At 52.3% G+C, this 21,684-nt stretch overlaps 1 protein-coding gene and 1 non-coding gene across 7 annotated transcripts; both read left to right on the top strand.

Annotated features, from left to right (window-relative positions):
- The first annotated feature begins 89 nt into the window (after positions 1-89).
- PTCH2 (patched 2) lies at positions 90-14,994 on the top strand. 6 transcript variants are annotated; one of them, XM_066376104.1, is made up of 22 exons: positions 90-523; positions 1,002-1,194; positions 6,461-6,650; positions 6,753-6,822; positions 7,006-7,097; positions 7,741-7,849; positions 8,517-8,638; positions 8,786-8,933; positions 9,011-9,142; positions 9,231-9,386; positions 9,470-9,562; positions 9,892-10,017; positions 10,111-10,229; positions 10,351-10,699; positions 10,845-11,157; positions 11,249-11,391; positions 11,477-11,657; positions 11,788-12,068; positions 12,179-12,316; positions 13,585-13,727; positions 13,817-13,916; positions 14,332-14,994. In XM_066376104.1, the coding sequence occupies exons 1-22, from the start codon at positions 452-454 to the stop codon at positions 14,596-14,598; spliced, it is 3,537 nt and encodes a 1,178-aa protein (XP_066232201.1). In that variant the 5' UTR covers positions 90-451; the 3' UTR covers positions 14,599-14,994. The 6 variants fall into 6 exon arrangements, 5 of the variants coding, with proteins under 5 accessions (XP_066232201.1, XP_066232200.1, XP_066232203.1 ...); XM_066376103.1 differs by having other exon boundaries at positions 7,741-7,936; XM_066376106.1 differs by lacking the exons at positions 13,817-13,916; positions 14,332-14,994 and having other exon boundaries at positions 7,741-7,936; positions 11,961-12,068; positions 13,585-13,716.
- A 5,270-nt stretch (positions 14,995-20,264) lies between these two features.
- On the top strand, positions 20,265-20,380 carry LOC136401853 (U5 spliceosomal RNA). Its single transcript, XR_010750780.1, has one exon. It is a non-coding gene; the product is annotated as a U5 spliceosomal RNA (small nuclear RNA).
- Positions 20,381-21,684: the final 1,304 nt, after the last annotated feature.

Below are 21,684 nucleotides of genomic sequence, written 5' to 3'. Positions count from 1 at the left end.
GTGGCCCTACCTGGGTGGTCTCTTGTGCTACCCCCGGCGGCTCCGTTGCCTAGCAGCGAATCCGGCTGCGCGGATCCGGGTAATTTGCTGAGCCCTTCAGCCAATAAGAGAGAGTCCTCCTTGCCCTCTCCCTTTTTCTGGGGCTGCGGACGCCTCCCCGGCACTGTGGTCTCCACTTCGAGCCGCGCTTGCAGTCACAGGCTGTTAGCTCTTGGGGCACCCGGGACTATTCCGGCCACCGCGCGCGCCCCAGACCCACACCGCTTTGCAACTTCTCTGGTTCACAGCGACCGCAGCACGCCCGCACCCGACCCTCACCCACGCCGAGGGCCTAAAGGCCCCGCTGAATCCCTACGCGGGCCCAGCGGTACAGGGGGATTAAGCCAGCCTATGGGGGCTCTCAGATAACGCGGGTTGGGGGCACCTAGGCCCCCCACACCCCCCCGCCAACATGGCTCGGCCGCGGTCCCTCGGGGAGCCACCACCGGACTACACGCCCCCATCTAGAACCGCAGCACCCCAGGTGAGTGGAGGGGAAACCTGAAGAAGGAAGATTGGGGACCGGTTCTAGGGACCCCAAGTCTGTCACTCAGGCCCGTGCAGGGTGGGTTATCTCTAAATGCCTTGTGTTACTGCCTGCCCGGGAAAGGTGTGTGTGTGTGTATGTGTGTGTGTGTGTGTGTGTGTGTGTGTACGTACTTTGGCATCTGTCCCGTAAGAGTGTCTGTGAGTTCACGCCTGTCCAGCTGAGAACAGGTGTGTATGTATGTATCCTACTCAGAAAACGGGTCTCTGCCTTCCTCAGGTGTGTTTTGAGTGGGAGGACAGGGAATGCAATTAAGTCATTCCAAGTTCCAAGGCTTTGTATCTGTGTAGGTCCTCGTGTCCTGAATCCAGACAGAAGAAGCTAGGGCTTGGCAGAGGGTATACATATAGAGGAAAGGGAACGATTCCATGCCTTGTTGCAATAATGCCTACTGATCCTTCTCTTTCCATCCCAGATCCTAGTTGGGAGCCTGAAGGCTCCGCTCTGGCTTCGTGCTTACTTTCAGGGCCTGCTCTTCTCTCTGGGCTGCAGGATCCAGAAACACTGTGGCAAAGTACTCTTCTTGGGACTGTTGACCTTTGGGGCCCTGGCACTGGGTCTCCGTGTGTCTGTCATTGAGACAGACCTAGAACAGCTCTGGGTTGAAGGTGAGTTCTGGACACTGACCATAGCCGCTTGGGTATGGTGAGCTCAAGACAAGAACAGGGTGCGGAGCTGGCTACTGGACTCTAGTAGACTTGGCTCTGGGTCTGGAGTGGGCACCTGCATGGCTGAGCCCCGGTAGCCGGGAGCACTGTTCCCTCCCACAGCCGTAAGTGGACAACTGCAGGTGATAGAGCCCTGTGGATGGGTATATAGAATAGTCATCTGTGAGTGTGTGTATGTATGTATTTAGCATTTATTGCCCCACCTTTTATGTTTATTTTTTAACTGCATGACAATGTTTGCAAAAGCAACTAAAAAAGACCCATCTTTGCCCTGGCCAGTTGTTCAGTGGGTTAGTGTCGTCCCAAAACACAAAGGTTGCAGGTCTGATCCTCAGTCAGGGCACATGAGAAGCAACCAGTGAATGCACAATTAAGCGGAACAACAAATAAATATTTTCTCTCTCTCTCAAACCAATCAACAAATAATAATTTTTTAAAAACATGTAAAAAAATAGAAATAGATCAATTTTTTTAGTAGCAAGGAAAGTAAAATATGTACTGGAATATAACATACAATATAATACAAAGCAGAATATGACTATGTTGTATAAGAGAAGGCAGGGAGAGATCACATCTGACCAGAAGAACCGGAAAAGTTAGAACTAGAGGGCCAGAGAAACTGAGTAAATCACCTGGTAGGGCTCCAGACAGAGGTCCCATAACTCAGGGCCCCTGCAACCGTTTAGGAAATCTGCATTTTAAAGCAACAGCAGGCTCTAAGGGGATCAAATCCTCACTTCCTAATGGAAGTATTAGATAAAAATGATTTTTTATTAATGATTTTGGCATAACTCTCTCCTTTACTGGGGCCTGGTTTCATATGGCTACCCTTTAAGTCAAACTCCCCTCCACTTGCCTAAAATTGTGCTTTTGTGGGTTCACCCAAACCTCCCCCAGCCCTGGCCCACACCCAAGGGCAGGGCCCAGGTTAAAGTCTCACACCCTTGAGTTATTTCAAATGCTGGCAAGCTCCAGGATCCAGAGCAGATGTTCCTTGGAGCCTGCCTGCTTGTTGGGCTCTCACACCCCATCCCCACCCTACCCCCAGCCCTCTGCAGACTCTCACATACATGCACACTCTAGGCCCTGGGGTCCAGAGCAGATGTTTTTCTGTGCCTGCCTGGCTGCCCCCAGCCCCAGGACACATGTGCATACACGCACATACACAACATCCCCACCCACACCACTCCTTTCTGGGTGGTCCCAAATTACTCTTGAATTTCCTGCCATAATAGAGGCTGTCTCCCCCCTCCCCCCTCCCTCCTTCTCCATTCCCCAGATTTTCCCCATCTCAACACAGCTTGAACTTTATGTTTCTTCATCCTCTCACCTATACTCCAGCACAGGACAGGCTAGATCCCAACAGATTTTTGCTGTTTTACGTGTGGAAGAGTGGTGTAAGAGGGTGGTAGCCAATTCCTAGGACTTTTTCCTGTATTTTAGCATACCCTCCTGTCCTGTATTGGCTAGGACGGGGGTTGAGGTAAAAGCAGTGACCCGGACCTGGTCTTTTCTCTGTAGAAGCTCTGTAGTTGAGCTTCTCCCAGCAATGCCCTAAGCAGTGCGGAGCTAATCAAGGTGAGGATTGAAAGGTGTGCTCTATTCCTTTCCATTTTGCTAATACAGAAGGCAAAGAAAGAAGCAAGACACTGGCTATCAGAGTTCTGGACCAGAGTTCAGGGTCCTCTCCAGCTTTGCCATGGTGAAAGTTGGAATATGACTTGTCCTTCCTGATCAATTTTAAAATAAAACTAAAGGGTTCACAGATAGATTGTTAAAATAAAAATCACAACATATAGCCCAACTAGTACTTACAGAAACAGCCAGTGATAGAGAGGGTTTGCAGTTGGAGCTGTCCCTGAAGATAAGATACATATAGCCGTTCTATCTAGAAGGCAGGAGATGGCCACACAGCAGCAGTTGGTGGAACCAGTATCCACTGAAACACCAGATTTTCTTTCTAAACCTCGGAGGTTCGTCTCAGTTCTCTTTACTCACTTAATTGGCATAAAACCAGCAAATTCTTCCTTCTTAACATCTCTCATAACAGACCCTCCTTCCCACCTTTGTGGCCATTGCTCTAGTTGAAGCCTTTATTAGTCTCTGGCTGCGCACTTCTGATTTAGAATACTTTTAGCCACATGAAAGAGAAAGAAAGGAAAGGAGGGAGGAAAGAAGGAAGAAGATTGATGTTTTATTCCCGTAACAAGAGATCTGGCAGTAGACAGTGAAGACATGCCAGAAGTTTAATTCAGCAACCAAAGGACATCAGCAAGGACCCGGGTCCTTGTTGTCTTTCTCCTCTGTCTTCTTCAGCATTTGGGCTTTTGTCCTTGGGCTTATCACCTTGTTGTGACTGCTTCAGTGGCAGGGAAAAAAAAAGTCCCTCTCTTGCATCCCTTTTTGAAAATGAGGAAAAATTTACCAGAACCTCCCAGCTGACTTCTCATATGGTCACTTTGGCAAGAATGTGTCACATCCTATGCCTAAATCCTTCACTGGGCAAAGGCAGTGGAGTTCCTGTGATGGACTTCTCATACCAGTAAAATTTCAACCCCTGGAGACGGGGGAGAGGCCCAGCTGCCCTGAATCACTAGGCTTTTCAGAGAATGACCCAACAAAATCAAGGTCTGTTGTAGAAGTAGCTGATCTTTCTGTCCCTCTTACCTTCAAATCTGCCTCCACACTGCCCTCCTGTGGTGCGTCTAAATCTTGCCAAGTCAGTCCTCAGTGAGAGTCCTTCCACTTTCTGCTAGGTTCTGGGGAGGCTCCAGAATAGAGTGCAAGCTTCTTAGCACTCTCGGCCCTCCATAATCTAATTCTTGATTGCTTCTGCATCACTGTCTCAGCCTCACTCTTAGCAGTCCAGCACTGCTTAGCCTTTGACAGTTCCCTGCACACACTTGGTCCAGAATGCCTTTCCCTGACTTCTTCCTATGGCCAGTTCCCATTCCTCATTCACTACCCAGCCTCAGAATATATTGTTAGGTGATGAAAAAGTCAGGTCATCTCACATCTGCTCAGAGCCTGCCGTGGCTCCCATTTCACTCAGTGACAGCCTGACACCCTACAACAGCTTACAGGCCCTAACAGATGAAATTTCTAGACCAAAGATTATGAACACTTATGAGGGTCTTGATACATATTGCAATATTGCTTTCCCCAAAAATATTGTACCAAATCATCACATTCCCATGGTACTCCTGTAATCCAGCAATGAGTACTATGAATTTTTTGTTGTTAATTTGATAGTAATTTATTGCTCTTTTCATTTGCATTTATAAGATTACCTTTTTTCCCATGCTGGCTAACCAGTTATATCCTCCCTTTTGTAGGCATAAACGTTTTTTAAAATGTCCCTTTTGATGCCTCCTCCATACTCCTACTTCCTCCCCCAGTTCTTTCTAATTTTTCTGTCACGTCATTTCCCTCCCAGCAACTCTTGAATACTAACTCCATATCTGTGCTGTGTACTTGCTGGGCAATTTCCTAAGTACTTTGCCTGCACTGATTCTAATTCTACCAAGGTAGGCATTGTCCCCATTTTATAGATGAGAAAATTGAGAGTCAGAGACGAAGTAATTTGCCCCAAGCACAGACAAGATGTCAGAGCCAAGGCTCAGAGCCAGGTCTGTATGGAGCCTTCGTGCTCTCCCTAAACCCGCTGTCTCTTCTGCCTGCATAATACATCCCAGTTCGTCTGTCCTCATGTCTGTCGTCATCGTCAGCCAAGGTTTATCTTTTCCTCATTTTTACTGAGGATTCTTTGTTCTCTTTGATGTTGTGTTTTAAGTTGTCAGGGTTTCTTCTTCCTGCTTTGTTATTAGCTCTCTCTGGATTCCTTCCTTCTCCCATGTCTCCTTCCCTTCAGCCCTGGGAGCTCCTCTCTGCCCTCCCTCCTGTCCCTCTTCGTGGCAGCTCTGGCCTGAGCTTGGTGAAATGCACACGGTAGTACCGGCATGGGAGAGGTGTCGGCATCAGGGAAGGAAGAAAAGGTAGCTGGAAGGGGGCAGGGCGGCTGTGTGAACCGGGATGCGTGAGGGGGGACCAGGAATCTGATGGGGGGGGGGGCCATAAGCACATAGGAAATCTGTTTGGGCGGGTTACCAAGGTTTTGGGGCTCTCGTGAGGGAGAAGATAACATGGGTGTGAGAAAGAGATTGGCAAGCATGATGATCCCGGGTGGGACCAGCATCTCAGAGAAGCAATACCTGTGGGCCCCAGGGGTGCTGTGATCAACAGGAAGAGGCAGAAAGTGGGCCCAAGACCAAGTCCACCAAGCCTTGGGGTGGTTTGGCACTGTCCCTCACCCTCCAAACCAGTCAGGTCATATCCCCTCACAGCATCCTCGCCTCCCCCAAGCCCCAGTGACAAAGCCTGACTCCGTGGCCAGCGTAATGCAAGACGTGAGCAGTGCTGAGATCACGGGGACTGAGGCAGCCCTGGCCCTGGGACTCCCTGTTGTCTGGACAGTGAGACTGATGAAAGAGATCAGGAACCCTTTCTTCCCCTTGTCCCACTTTGCTCTCACCTCTGCCAGGGTACATGAGCTGATTCCACGTACCCTACATGAGTGGGAGCAGTATGGTGACGGCACCCACTGAAAGACTGATCCTCCCCTCACTGTGCCGCCTCCAGGCCCAAGGTTACCAGCCGCTCCCATTCCTGCCCTCTTACAGAACGTTTACAAAAGATTACAATGGACAGAAATCTCTGCCTGGGGCAACCTGAACTAAGAACCAGCCGCAGCCCCCAGATCTGTTTTTCAGGAGACCCCTCCTAGTGGCGGCCTCCCTGTTGGCCGTTTTGTCCTCTTGTCTTCCCCACCAGAGCAGAAAGGAACTGAGTGAGGGCCCCCTGGGCAGGATACCCCCATGACCACAGCCCTGGCCCAGCTCCTACTGAGCACTCTTTTTTAAGTTATTTGCCCCAAACCTAGCCAACCCGGTTCATGCTTATATCTTAAATCTTAGACCCTGCAAGCATTCCATAGCGCTCAACTGAGGCTTCTGGCTTCCTGGCAGAACTCCAGATCCTGAGCAGAGGGGCAGGAGCCTGGGCAGTCAGAGTGGCCGTCAGCGGGAAGGTGGTTCCTCTCAGCAGCACTTCCTCCGCCTGTCCTGCGAGGTCTCCCTGGGTCAGGGTCCCACGTTCCCCAGAGCTCTCATCCACGGTTGCCCCCAGCTTTCTCTCTCTGCTCTGGCAGTAGGCAGCCGGGTGAGCCGGGAGCTGCAGTACACCAAGGAGAAGCTGGGGGAGGAGGCTGCGTACACCTCCCAGATGCTGATACAGACCCCGCGTCAGGAGGGAGAGAACATCCTCACGCCTGAGGCACTTCGCCTCCACCTCCAGGCAGCCCTCGTGGCCAGTAAAGTGCAAGTATCACTCTATGGAAAGTGAGTCTGGCAGATCCCCTGAGCACTGGGGGTGAGGCATGCTGTGGCAGGGCTCGGGTCCCCTCCTCTGCTGCTGATCTCCTGTGCCCCTGGCTGCTGCAGGTCCTGGGATTTGAACAAAATCTGCTACAAGTCAGGAGTTCCCCTAATAGAAAATGGAATGATTGAGCGGGTGCGTATCCTGAGCTGTGTTCTGAGACTGGAAGGAGGCAGAACCTTTTCCGCAGTAGAAGGGGGTTCAGAAAGCCTCCAGAGGCTAGAGTTGGGAGGTGGGTGTTGTAGAGGGCGCCCTACAAAGGTCATGGAGGAAGGAGCCCAGAGACAGTACTGATGTGGCCTGGGGTGTCCCTGGCAGATGATTGAGAAGCTGTTCCCGTGTGTGATCCTCACCCCCCTCGACTGCTTCTGGGAGGGAGCCAAACTCCAAGGGGGCTCTGCCTACTTGCCGTGAGTGCCACCACAGCTGCTCCCAGGGCCCTGCCTTGTCTTCTGTGGGGACTTCTTCAGCAGAAAAGAGGGGTGGGAGTAAAGATGAGATCAAAACCTTACCAAGGCGTAATGACCTCCCAGGCCAGAGTCAGAGCATGGGCTCTCCCAGGCTCTCTCCACATCCCCATCTCCTCACTCTAAGGAAAGGCAGGCCTGTCTTACTTAAACAGAACAAAACATCAAGATATATAAGACCTTAGCAAATGAGGAAAAGGATCCCAGGAAAGAGACTTTGCCAGAGAGAGTTAAGTTAGCTAGGTATCAGCTAAGCTGTTGCCCAGGCCAGAAAGAAAACCTGTTAGAGGCAAGTGCCTGTATGGTTATGTATCCAAACTAAGGGTAGATGGCTTGGGAAGGGGCTCAGTTGGTCTTTTCTGATCCTTTCCCATGTGTCCTGATGTTCACCTCAGCCCCGTGCATCCAAGCACGGTCCCTGAAGCAAGCTGGCGGTCTGCTGCAGCCTGGGAGCTCTGGGAAGCTGAACCTTCTATACCTTACCTTCCAAATGGAGGAGGGCGGGGTACAGCGCGGGTCCCCTAGCAGCACTTTGGAGAATGGGAATTGATCCCTGATTCTCACCAGCCATGGGCTCTTCCCTCAGCGGCCGTCCGGACATCCAGTGGACCAACCTGGATCCTGAGCAGCTGCTGGAGGAGCTGGGACCCTTTGCCTCCCTTGAGGGCTTCCGGGAGCTACTTGACAAGGCACAGGTGGGACAGGCCTACGTGGGGCGTCCCTGTCTGAACCCTGATGACCTTCACTGCCCGCCTAGTGCTCCTAACCATCACAGCAGGCAGGTGGGTTCCAGCCAGGTCTGCCAGGGAAAGGCTGTCTTTCTTCCCTTTTCCCTCCTTGTATGTTCCTCTGTTATGAGAGAGAACAGATCATGCTCTGAGCTCTGCCTTCTATTTCCTGGGTATTGTTACCCTGTCTCCACTGTGCTAGACACTTAAGTGTTGCGTTCTCATTCAGTTCTCCTAAGGAACCCTCAAGTGGCATATGAGTCCCTTTGTTCTTTTCTAAGCCCTGAAAAGCCACTCTATTCAAATAGATTTGTACAGGGAAACAGGACGAATTAGCTAAGCACAAGTATCATACCTAGTTTCCTGAGTGTTTTTGTGGCCCTGTGAATGTGCACCTTTTTGCAAAACCCACCAATTATGTCAGCTCCTCCCAGCAGCCTATTCCCAGGCCCCTGCTCCCCCTTGTGGCCTCTCTGCAGGACACTAGCTGTCCACTTAAAGCATTGGCAGAAAGCTCAGGAGACAGTTAGCTACACTTCAGGCCTACAGAGCCTCATGGCTCCTGGAGGTAGCAGCTCAGGGACACCAGTTATCGCAGCCAGGGCCTTGAGTAATACACCCGCTGTCCCTCTAGGCTCCCAGTGTGGCTCAGGAATTGAGTGGGGGCTGCCACGGCTTCTCCCACAAGTTCATGCACTGGCAGGAAGAATTGCTGCTGGGAGGCATGGCCAGAGACCCCCAAGGACGTCTGCTGAGGTATGGCCTCCCTCGGGATTTGGCAAGGGGGCCCCAGACTGGGACTCCATACTCTGATTCCAGGCAGCTCTATCAAAAGCCCCCTGCATGCCCACACTTGAGTGTTCCGGCAGCTCTGACACCTAATTCTCCTGCCCCACTCACCAGGGCAGAGGCCCTGCAGAGCACCTTCTTGCTGATGAGTCCCCGCCAGCTGTATGAGCACTTCCGGGGTGACTACCAGACACATGACATCGGCTGGAGCGAGGAGCAGGCCGGCACAGTGCTGCAGGCCTGGCAGCGGCGCTTCGTGCAGGTCAGTGTGGCGAAGGGCAGGACGGTGCCCGGAGGCCCCTCCCTCCCCTGCCCCTCAGATCCACCCTGTCTCTCCAGCTGGCCCAGGAGGCCCTGCCTGAGAACACGTCCCAGCAGATCCACGCCTTCTCCTCCACCACCCTGGATGACATCCTGCACGCCTTCTCAGAAGTCAGTGCTGCCCGTGTGGTGGGAGGCTATCTGCTTATGGTGGGTCCGACTCCTGGCACCTTGCCCCACCTCGACCTGCTGCCTGCCCTCAAACTCCTGTCCAACGCAATGTCCTCTCTCCCCACAGCTGGCCTATGCTTGTGTGACTATGCTGCGGTGGGACTGTGCCCAGTCCCAGGGTGCTGTGGGCCTTGCCGGGGTGCTGCTGGTGGCCCTGGCGGTGGCCTCAGGCCTTGGGCTCTGCGCCCTGCTTGGCATCGCCTTCAATGCTGCCACTACCCAGGTACACCAGGACTGCAGAGCAGACGTGGGTGCCCACAGCTCAGGCTACTTGGTTCCTCCAGCTGCCACCCTGTGCCCCTCCAGGTGCTGCCCTTCTTGGCACTGGGCATCGGCGTGGATGACATATTCCTGCTGGCACATGCCTTTACAGAGGCTCCACCTGGCAGCCCTCTCCAGGTGCGGCCTCACCCTCCAGCCTGCGCTCATCTGAGTTCAGCGTAGGGGTTAAGAGCCTCTTGGTTTGGGTGACCTTGGGCTGGTAATTCACCTCTCTGTGCCTCAGTCCCCTCATCTGTAAATGGGTGTAATAACAGTGCTTATATCACAGAAGGGTTGATGTGAGGATGAGTGAGTAATTCGAGTGCTTAGAACAGTGTGCCTGACACGCATGTGATAGTCAGTCATGTTGGCTGGTCTGTCGTTATTGTCCCTCCTCTGCCATCCCATGTTCCCAAGCCTCCCCTTCACTCTCCTTGATGACTCACGGCGCCCTCCCGTCCTGGCAGGAGCGTATGGGCGAGTGTCTGCTACGCACAGGCCCCAGTGTCGCCCTCACATCCATCAACAATGTGGTTGCCTTCTTCATGGCTGCCCTAGTTCCCATCCCTGCACTGCGGGCCTTCTCCTTGCAGGTGAGGCTTCACAAATTGGGCCTGGGTTCAGGGTGGGCGTGGAGCTGGGGCATGCTTCACCCAGCCTGTACGCTCTTCCTATGCATCCCCTAGGCGGCCATAGTGGTTAGCTGCAACTTCGCTGCCGTGATGCTTGTCTTCCCAGCGGTCCTCAGCCTGGACCTGCACCGGCGCCACTGCCGGCGCCTTGATGTGCTCTGCTGCTTCTCTAGGTACGGTCCCTGCCCCCCACTCCCGTCCCACGAGGCTTTCCTCTCTTGGCCCCATCCCGTCCTGTCCCCTCACTATCATTCCCAGGCACAGACCTGTCACCCTGTCTCTCTGCCTTTTCAGCCCCTGTTCTGCTCGGGTGATTCAGATTGTGCCCCAAGAGCTAGCAGATAGGACAGTTCCAGTGAGCATTGCCCACCTAACTGCTACCGTTCAAGCCTTTACCCACTGTGAAGCCAGCAGCCAGCATGTGGTCACCAGCCTGCCACCCCAGGCCCACCTGGTGCCCCCACCTTCTGACCCACTGAGCTCTGAGCTCTTCGGCCCAGGAGGGTCCACACGGGACCTTCTGGGCCAGGAGGAGGGGACAAGGCAGAAGGCAGCCTGCAAGTCTCTGTCCTGTGCCCGCTGGAATCTTGCCCACTTTGCCCGCAATCAGTTTGCACCTTTGCTACTCCAGTCACATGCTAAGGTATGACTCCAAGCCCGGAGGAGTTGCAGTGGGCCAGGGCAGAGGCCGAAGTGTCTCTGGGCCCCAGGAAGGGCAGGGGCCTCACCCACCATCTGCTGGCTGGGGGCCATCCCTGGGCCTCCCTCTGAATTGCCATTCTCCACAGGCTGTGGTGCTGGTTCTCTTTGGGGCTCTTCTGGGCCTGAGCCTCTACGGAGCAACCTTGGTGCAAGATGGGCTGGCCCTGACCGATGTGGTGCCTCGGGGCACCAAGGAGCATGCCTTCCTGAGCGCCCAGCTCAGGTACTTCTCCCTGTATGAGGTGGCCCTGGTGACACAGGGTGGCTTTGACTACGCCCACTCCCAACGCGCCCTCTTTGATCTGCACCAGCGCTTCAGCTCCCTCAAGGCCGTGCTGCCCCCACCTGCCGCTCAGGCGCCCCGCACCTGGCTACACTATTACCGCAACTGGCTACAGGGTGAGAGGCGAGGAGACCGGCAGGGAGGGTTGCCGCATACAGACATTCCCGGGGCCACAGGCTAACTGCACCCTACCCTGTTCCTTCCCAGGGATCCAGGCTGCATTTGACCAGGACTGGGCTTCCGGGCGCATTACCCACCACTCTTACCGCAATGGCTCTGAGGACGGGGCCCTGGCCTACAAGCTGCTCGTCCAGACTGGTGATGCCCAGGAGCCTCTGGATTTCAGCCAGGTTGGGAGAGGACTGGAAGGGTCAGGGAGTCAGAGGGGTTCTGGGCCTCGCGGGCCTAGGCCTTCATCTCTCCCTGCCTCTGTAGCTGACCACGAGGAAGCTGGTGGACGAGGAGGGGCTGATTCCACCCGAGCTCTTCTATGTGGGGCTGACCTTGTGGGTGAACAGTGACCCCCTGGGCCTGGCAGCCTCGCAGGCCAACTTCTACCCCCCACCTCCTGAGTGGCTGCATGACAAGTACGACACCACCGGGGAGAACCTTCGCAGTGAGTCCTAGGGGAGCCAGCAAGAGCCTCGACCTGGGCCCACACAGGCCCTGCCCTAAGGCCCTGCCCACTGCTCCCTGAGCTCACTGGCCACCCCTCCCTCTCCCTGCCGCCCCCTTCCCCTCCACAGTCCCGGCGGCTCAGCCCCTGGAGTTTGCCCAGTTCCCCTTCCTACTGCATGGCCTCCAGAAGACTGCAGACTTCATGGAGGCCATCGAGGGGGCCCGGGCAGCGTGCACCGAGGCAGGCCAAGCCGGGGTGCGTGCCTACCCCAGTGGCTCCCCCTTCCTCTTCTGGGAGCAGTACCTGGGCCTGCGGCGCTGCTTCCTGCTGGCTGTCTGCATCCTGCTGGTGTGTACTTTTCTCGTCTGTGCCCTGCTGCTGCTCAACCCGTGGACAGCTGGCCTCATAGTGAGTCTTTGCAGGGTTGGGGCTGGAGAAACCCATGGCTGCCTCACCCTCTCCTGCCTATCCCCTCATCCCTTCTCCCAGTAGCCCCGGGTGAGCTCTGCCCTCCCTAGGTGCTGGTCCTGGCAATGATGACCGTGGAGCTGTTTGGCATCATGGGTTTCCTGGGCATCAAGTTGAGCGCCATCCCTGTGGTGATCCTTGTAGCCTCTGTGGGCATTGGCGTTGAGTTCACTGTCCATGTGGCTCTGGTGAGCACCGGCATTGAGGGAGGGGCCGGCTGGCTGATTCAGTATGCAACAGATATTTATCCAGCACCTACTATGTGCAGGGGACTATATAGTTAAGAATTGGGGATATAATAGCAATACAACATTTAAGGAGCTTATATTCTAGAGTGTAGTGATAAGTAAGCAGCCATTTCAGTAGAGAGGAGGGGACAAAGCCCCAAACAGAACGGGATAAAGGCAGAATGGAAGGAGAGAAAATGGGAACCAGTGATTCTTTTGGTTGGTTTTCCTGTGAAGATCAGAGAAATGGGATGGCAGCCGATGGCGATGTGGGTAAAGGAGGGCTTCTACCAGAACAGAGGTGGGAACACTGAGGCAGGCACAGGGCTCCCCACAGAGTGGGAGGTGAGGTAGGGGGGCCACAGACCAACTTGCAGCATGGCACAAACCTTGCCAGACCTCACAAACAGCTCCCTTCTTTTTCTGCCCATAACATACTGCTCCCAAAAATTAGGGGATATTTCAAAATGAATATGAAGTGATTAAAAAAAAAGCATTTGATTTTTTTAAATTAAACAAGAACATCAGAAAAGTAAATGACAAGACAAAGGAGTTGTTCAATTATGCAAATGAGATGCAAAACCAACTTTTATTTCATTGGTGAAAATGCACTATACAAAAGGCTGAAAGTACTGGAGTATCTGCACGTTCCCTGATCCCCTGATTTTTGTGAGCAATGTAGTCCTATTATTCTGATCATAAGAACAATATATGTATATTCCTTGGGGGTGGGGAGAATCAGCATGCAGTAAAGTACAAAGAATAGAAATCCTCTGAAATGCCAGCCTGAGAAGTAACTGCTATCACTCTGGTATCCATCAGATGGCAAACTGTTTCTGTCAAGGGCCAGAGCGTAAATATTTTAGGCTTGTTGAGTCATATATTCCCTAATGCAACTCTGCCATTGTAACATTCAAGCAGCCATGGACAATATGGAAATGAATGGGTGTGGCTGTGTTTAAACAAAACTATATTCACAAAAATGAGTGACAGGCTGTAGTTTGCCAACCTATTCTAGACATTGCTCTGAGTCTCCCCAGACACATCTATGCAGTGTTAGCTAAACGGATTCATGCACGCTGCCTGGACAGTTCCCAGGAACTTAGCTCCTCCCGCCTTCTGTGAGCCAAGGCATGGGTGACCCCTGCGGACAGATGAGAAGTTGGGGACATAGAAGAGTTGGCTATGGTTGGCCAAGGAGCAACTTCCGGATCACTTTGTGCCCCCAGGGCTTCTTGACCACCCAGGGTAGCCGGAACCTGCGAGCTGCCCGGGCCCTAGAACTCACATTCGCTCCAGTGACCGATGGGGCCGTCTCCACATTGCTGGGCCTACTCATGCTTGCTGGTTCCAACTTTGACTTCATTGTAAGGTAGGGAAGGGCTCAGAGCAGGGAGGCAGGGCCTGCCCAAGCTGACCTTAGGGGTCTGCCCAAGCTGACCTCCCCACACCCTACCACAGGTACTTCTTTGTGGTGCTGACAGTGCTCACATTCCTGGGCCTCCTCCACGGGCTCGTACTGCTGCCTGTGTTGCTGTCCATCCTGGGCCCTCCGCCGGAGGTAACCACACTCTCCCTCTCCTCCTAGCCCAGGGGACAAGGTGGGGCAGGCAAGGGAAGGGACAGAGCCAGGAAAAAATGCCCTCAGTGGCCAAGGTAGAGCTTAACTCACAAGGACCCTTGCCATGAGGTGCCACCCACTGAAGGTGTCAGCCTCCCGCTTTGCCCCAAACACCATGCCTCTGCCCCTCATCTCTCCTGGCTTCTTTATGAAACCCACCTTCGCCTTTAGGGTCCAGAGCAAGGTGCGTGGTTTGTCCTGGGCCTTGACATCCCGTCCCTTGGCAGCTGTCATACCCTGCTGGAGGCCAACAGGACCCCAGCTTCCCGACAGTTGTGATGATGCACCAGGGAGGTCCTGAAGGGAGTGAGGCTCCAGTAGCCCTGGGCTCACTGGGGCTGGTATCTCCCTCCAGGTGGTTCAGCTGTACAAAGAGAACCCAGAGGTCCTGAGCCCTCCAGCTCCACGACCAGGAGGGCTCAGATGGGGGTTGTCCCCCACCCTGCCTCAGAGCTTTGCCAGAGTGACTACCTCCATGACTGTGGCCCTCCACCCAACCCCGCTGCCTGGTACCTACATCCACCCAGCCTCTGATGAGCCTGCTTGGTCCCCTGCTGCCACACCAGCTGCCAACGGCTCCGGCAACCTCACACCTCGGGGGCCATCTCCAGCCACTGAGTGAAAGTAGCTGAAGCATGGAGGCCCCGCTTGGGCCACGTGGAGCCACGGGGAAGCCGCGGGTGGATAACTGAGTGCCGGATGGACTCCTGGAGAGCTCTGCTGCTGCTGTCCGCCTGCCTGCACCCTCCCCTGACCTGGCTGTCACTGACCTCCCTGATGTCTATACAGAACCGGCCCCAGCCTTCCACGCCCAGGCCCTGTGTGCCTGTCCCTGTGTCTGCATAGGGGTAAAAGCCAGCACTCAGGCTGCAGTGCAGCCCTGTTCCAGCCACCCCCACTCCACACTGGTGCCCCCCACAGACCAAATCTGAGGGATCCTCTAGTGCCCTTTGCCAGTCCTGGCCACCCCCTGGGTAGGCTCTATCCCTGCCTACCTCCTACCACATAAATTATTTATATGAAGATGTTTATTTTTGTAGTTTGTACAGATGTTAGCTGTGCTGAAAGTTTTATTTTTAAAGAGTGAAATATATTCTATATGAACTCATCTCAAATGATTTTGGTGCTTTTCTTTCTAATAATTGGGAATTTGCCAGTAGTAATATCAGGACCTAAGGTGCTAGGGCTGCTCTGTTCCCGGGTGGGAAAGGCCCCAGGTTCTAAATTTTTGTCACATAACTATGGTCTGTTTATTCACCTAGAAGTGAAGATGATCAGTAAGCATATGTTGGTCACGTACTTGGTAACGGTCTGGGTTAAGTGCTTAATATGCAAAATGATGTAAATGTTTTTGGTGTCAAGCCCCACCGTGGCTTTCAGAGCCATCCTCCTCTGCCCCACGCACCACCAGCTTCATCACCCACTTCCCTGTTTCAGCAGCACAGGGCCCGTGGGGGCAGGGGCAGCCATGCAGCCATGGGAAGCGAAATGGAAGATCAGGAAAGGAGCCAACTGAAGAGATAGGGACAGCAGGGTCTGAGGAGGTATTTTTGGAGTTTTGTGCCCAGACCAACCTCTAAGGCAGAGGCCTCTGTAAGTCAGCAGTCAGCCTGGCTCCCAGAGGCAACTTTGGCCAGACATCCACTGGACCGGTAGAGGAAACTGCGATAGCAACCAGTGAGGCACTGTATTTAAGCTCTTTGTTCTGTGAGGGTTAACGCCCCACTGCAGCGGCCTTGAAGACTTAGGGCACACCCCTGGGCTACAGTGCCGCACCCCACGGGTGGGGGTGAGGGTCTGTTATTACCTTTCCCCAATTAGCCCCTGGCTCAGTCTCAACTGACACACACACTCTGGGTTCCAGCCACCCACTCACCACCAGGAACAAGCCCATACTGAGAGCACTGCCTTCTCATACACGCACTACAGCAACGGCTAGATAATCATGTTCTGACAGAAAGTGGAAAAAAATAATAAAATAAGCTTAATGCAGCTGAATCAACATTAAAATACCTAAAAAGAAAAGGAACCAGTGAGTAGTTGGCTTGGAACCTAAAGCAGGGTTTCATCCATCAGGTCCAAGGGATGGAGGCTGGCTGGATTTGGGTCCACTAGCATTTGGGTCACTAATGGGCTTTTGGGTGGAGCAGGAGAGCTCATCAGATTGGAACAACGCAAAAGCAGACAGTCCACTTTTCCCGAGTGACCTGGGAAAGCTAGCCAAACTCCCTGAGCCTTAGCATCTTCCTCTGTGAAATGGTGTTAGAGATGAAATTAAGCAAGACTCGGAGACAAAATACCTCAGCAAGGCAACTTTAATAACTTCTGCAGAAGGGCGCGCTGCCACTATTGAAAGCCAGTCCGCAAGTGAACAGGCAGAGGGCAAATTCTGTTTTTATCCCTAACGCAGGCCCTAGGATGCTGGGTCCTGCTTCATCGGCTGGAGTGTTCACTGTACAATCTTATTTTTTCTCGATTGGCTAGTTTAAATGGCTGCAGAAAAGTGGAAGGGAGAGATGGGGATATCTTTAACTAGGTAAGGGGGTTTGAGGAATGGTTGGAAACAACCAGATGACTGGAAGAAAGGGGATGGGGGATTGGTAAACAAGTTAGCTATTTCTCATTCTATTCCCTGGTCGGAGGAATCCGAATGAAGGGGGTTAGGAAATTAGTTGAAGAAAAGAACACGAGTTAAACATTTCTTCAATGGGGAGATTAGAGCCTATCTTGTAGGTTGCTCTCTCTTTCTTTCAGGATTTTTTTTTAAGATTTCATTTATATTGTCTGACCAGGCGGTGGTGCAGTAGATAGAGCGTCGGAGTGGGGCGCGGAGGACCCAGAATCAAAACCCCGAGGTCACCAGCTTGAGCGTGGGCTCATCTGGTTTAAGCAAGGCTCACCAGCTTGAACTCAAGGTTGCTGGCTTGAGCAAGGGGTCACTCGGTCTGCTGTAGCCCCCCCCCCCATCCCCACCCCGTCAAGGCACATATGAGAAAGCAATCAATGAACAACTAAGGTGCCGCAACAAAGAATTGATGCTTCTTATCTCTCTCCCTTCCTGTCTGTCCCTCTCTCTCTGTGTCTCTGTCATATAAAAATAAAATATATTGCCCTGGCCGGTTGGCTCAGCGGTAGAGCGTCGGCCTGGCATACGGGGGACCCAGGTTCGATTCCCGGCCAGGGCACATAGGAGAAGCGCCCATTTGCTTCTCCACCCCGCCCCCCTCCTTCCTCTCTGTCTCTCTCTCCCCCTCCCGCAGCCAAGGCTCCATTGGAGCAAAGATGGCCCGGGCGCTGGGGATGGCTCCTCGGCCTCTGCCCCAGGCGCTAGAGTGGCTCTGGTTGGGGCAGAGCATCGCCCCCTGGTGGGCAGAGCGGCGCCCCTGGTGGGCATGCCGGGTGGATCCCGGTCGGGCGCATGCGGGAGTCTGTCTGACTGTCTCTCCCCGTTTCCAGCTTCAGAAAAATTAAAAAAATTAAAAAATAAAATAAAAAAATTATTTATTTGTCCACCTGGAATGCTGACATCACCAGTTCAAAACCCTGGGCTTGCCTGGTCAAGGCACATATAGGAATTGATACTTCCTGCTCCCACCCCCCATTCTCTCTCCCTTCTCTATCTCTCCCCACTCTCTAAAATAAAATAAATAAAATCCTTTTTTTTTTTTTTTTTTTTTTTTTTTGTATTTTCCTGAAGTTGGAAATGAAGAAGCGGTCAGACAGACTCCTGCATGCGCCCGACCGGGATCCACCCGGCATGCCCACCAAGGGCGATGCTCTGCCCATCTGGGGCGTTGCTCTGTTGCAACCAAAGCCATTCTAGCACCTGAGGCAGAGGCCACAGAGCCATCCTCAGCACCCGGGCCAACTTTGCTCCAATGGAGCCTCAGCTGCGGGAGGGGAAGAGAGAGACAGAGAGGAAGGAGAGGGGGAGGGGTGGAGAAGCAGATGGGCGCTTCTCCTGTGTGCCCTGGCCGGGAATCGAACCCAGGACTCCTGCACGCCAGGCCGATGCTCTACCACTGAGCCAACCGGTCAGGGCAAATAAAATCTTTAAAAAAAAATAATTTGGAATAATATTTGCCTGACTAGGCACAGTGGATAAAACGTCAGCTTCGGATGCTGAGGACCCAGGTTCGAAACCCCGAAGTTGCCTGACCTATGTGAATAAATTTAAAAAATAAAAAGAAAGAAACCTGAGGTTAGCTTGAGTGCAGGCTCACCAGCTTGAGTGTGGGGCTGCTGGCTTGAGCTTGGGATCATAGACATGACCCCATGGTTGCTGGCTTGAGCCCAAAGGTCGCTGGGTAAAAGCCCAAGGTCGCTGGCTTGAGTAAGGGGTCACTGGCTCCACTACAGCCCCTATGAGTTGATGCTTCCCATCTACCACCCTGTCTGCCCCTCCATCTCTCTCTCTCTCTCTCTCTCTCTAAAAATTTTTTTTTTAATTTTTTCAAGTAAGAGTTTATTTGTTGACTTTTAGAGAGAAGACAGAGAGAAAAGTGGGGGAGGAGCAAGAAGGTCCTCAATAGTGCCTTGACAGGGCAAGCCCCGGTTTTAAAGCAGCAACTCAGTACTCCAGGTTGATGCTTTATCCACTGTGCCACCACAAGTCAGGCTCTTTCAGGATTTTAAACTTTATTATTTTTTTTCAGATTTTATTTATTTGTTTTCTCTCTTTCTTTCTTTCTTTCTTTTTAATAGAGGAGAGAGAAAGAAGAGGGGGTAGCAGGAAGCATCAATTCCCATATGTGCCTTGACCAGGTAAGCCCAGGGTTTTGAACTGGAGACTTCAGTGTTCCAGGTAGATGCTTTATTCACTGCGCCACCACAGGTCAGGCACTCTTTCAGGATTTAAAATAAAATCCTTTATGTAAGCAATGACCTGGCATCTCATTTTTGTAGTTTGCATGGATGTTAGCTTTGTTGAAAGTTTTTGCTCTAATTTCATGCCTAAGGAAAAACTCTGAAATACAGAATGAAGGGTGTGTCCTGGTATGGCAGGAGCTGAAGGGATTCCAGCCAGTTGGAGCTCAGCCACCCCAGGAGTGGTCCGTCCTGGGACACTGACCACGTTCAGTCTCTGGAACAAGTCCCACTGTTTGCAGAGCAATGTACCCTGCGTGGACCCTCACACCACTCAGCTCTCTGACTTCAACACTCATTCACCCCTCCCTATCCCTGACAAGATAAAATCCAAGCCATTTTCCAGCCCAACTCCATTTAGCCTCTGCAGTCATCTCAGCTCTGTGACAGCGCTCTGCCACACACTCTCTCATTCAGAGCACCACACTCCACACAAGCTGAATTACTTTGTGTTCACCTCCCATAATTTAACACACACCATTCCTTCTGCCAGCGCACTGCTCCACCTCCCCTTGACTGAACTATTCTTCAAGATAAACTGGATGTCACCTCCTTCGGGGCGGCGGCGGGGGGGTGGGGGGTGATGTGCCTCCTACGTGGCCCCTTGAATGTCTCTGTTCGACAGTATCCGCTTCTGTCCCTAGAACTGTGGGATCCCTGCGGGTATGGAATGATAGGGCTGAACCTCAACCTTTGGTACTTACTCCCAGCCTGTAAAGAACTCGGTCCCACTGGGATGGGGAAGACTCAGGTTCCAAACCCCAAGGACGCGGTTTGAGCGCGGGCTCAGCTGAATCGAGTAAGGCTCACCAGCTTGAGGCCAAGGTCGCCAGCTGGAGCAAGGGGTTACTCAGTCTGCTGTAACCCCCAAACACACCCGTCAAGGCACATATGAGAAAGCAATCGATGAAAAACTAAGGAGCCGCAACGAAGAATTGATGCTTCTCATCTCTCTCCCTTCCTGTCTGTCCCAATCTCTCTCTCTTTCTCTCTCTGTCCTCTGCGCCCCCCCCCCCCCAAAAAAAAAAAAAAAAAAAAAAAGAACTTGGTCTCAGACACTGGCAGGAAACGCACTTCCTCTCCGGGCAAACCAGACGAAGGTTCCCGGATAGACCCGCAGGGAAGAGAGGAAGCGCTTCCGCCCGGGTCCCCTGGGCACCGCCCCGCTGGGACCGCCGGTGTCTCCGACGGGCCAGAGCGGCCTGCAATTTACATACCCATGGTGCACCACGAAAAACAGTTCACAACGCTCGAGTTCCAGCCCAGTGGAAACCTGTCCACTGATGCGGGGCACATTTCTCGTTAGAAACATATGGTCTCTACAAACACCAGGCCAGGAGCACGAACCGGGAAGGCAATGAACAACCATAAGTGTGCTGAGGGTTAGCTTGCTCTGCAAGAATCCGAACGGAAAGAGTCAGCATGCTCTCGTTTCTCTTCAGATCGCATAAATCTTTCGCCTTTTACTAAAGATTTCCGTGGAGAGGAACAGTATGAGTCTTTAACGAATTTTTTGAGGTCTCGTTTGAAACGAGGCTGTTTTCTGAAAGTTCAAAAATAAAAAGTAGTAGTTTATTTAAAGTTCCTGGCAGTGTGGTCATGGTATATATAAGATTGATATTTTTGCTTTTTTTTCCTGTGTCTCTCTTTATTCACTAAAACGGGCAAGAAATTAAAAAAGGCTGTTTCAGGCTTTTGGTCTGTATGATGCTTTTTAGGTACCACTGCAGTTATGAATATTCCATCATTGATTTAATCAGTTCTCTGGGAATGTATCTTAACAGTTTTCTTTACCCAAACAATACTGTCATGCAGTGGAATGGTTAACCACGTGCAACATATTTTTGCACGAAATTCCTGAGTTAGAAATTTAACTTTATTTTCTTCCAAATAGTCAATTATCCCTTGTTTATTTTATTTTTTTATTTAATTTTTTACAGAGACAGAGAGTCAGACAGGGACAAACAGGAATGGAGACAGATGAGAAGCATCAATCATTAGTTTTTCATTGCGTGTTGCGACTTCTTAATTGTTCATTGATTGCTTTCTCATATGTGCCTTGACTGCGGGTCTACAGCAGACTGAGTAACCCCTTGCTGGAGCCAGCGACCCTGGGTCCAAGCTGGTGAGCTTTTTGCTCAAGCCAGATGAGCCCGCGCTCAAGAAGGCGACCTCAGGGTCTCGAACCTGGGTCCTTCCACATCCCAGTCCAACGTTCTATCCACTGCGCCACCGCCTGGTCAGGCTATCCCTTGTTTTAGATTAATAGTATTTTGTTTCACAGCTCTTTTAAATTCTTTATGGAATACAATAGTATTTTTTTAAATTTATTCATTTTTAGAGAGGAGAGAGAGAGAGAGACAGAGAGAGAGAGAAGGGGGGAGGAGCTGGAAGCATCAACTCCCATATGTGCCTTGACCAGGCAAGCCCAGGGTTTCGAACCGGCGACTTCAGCATTTCTGGGTCAACGTTTTATCCACTGCGCCACCACAGGTCAGGCCTACAAGAGTATTTAAATAAAGGGAAAAAGTAATCACTGAACATTTACAGAGCACTAAGTGATAGGGACAGAGAAAGCAGAAGTTCAAAGGGCCCCACTCCAGGCCCCAGGGAACTTTCTCCAGGGTGACAGGAAGACAAAATGTGTATTGAATGAAATATATTGCATGGGGAATCTTCAATAACCAAGAAAGTAGCCTGACCAGGTGGTGCAGTGGGTAGAGCATCAGACTGGGATGTGGAGGACCCAGGTTCGAGACCCGAGGTTGCCAGCTTGAGTGCGGGCTCATCTGGTTTGAGCAAAAGCTCACCAGCTTCAACCAAAGGTCGCTGGCTTGAGCAA

The sequence above is a fragment of the Saccopteryx leptura genome, chromosome 3, assembly GCF_036850995.1.
Source record: "Saccopteryx leptura isolate mSacLep1 chromosome 3, mSacLep1_pri_phased_curated, whole genome shotgun sequence".
Taxonomy (NCBI): Eukaryota; Metazoa; Chordata; class Mammalia; order Chiroptera; family Emballonuridae; genus Saccopteryx; species Saccopteryx leptura.
This window is presented reverse-complemented; position numbering and strand designations above follow the sequence as displayed.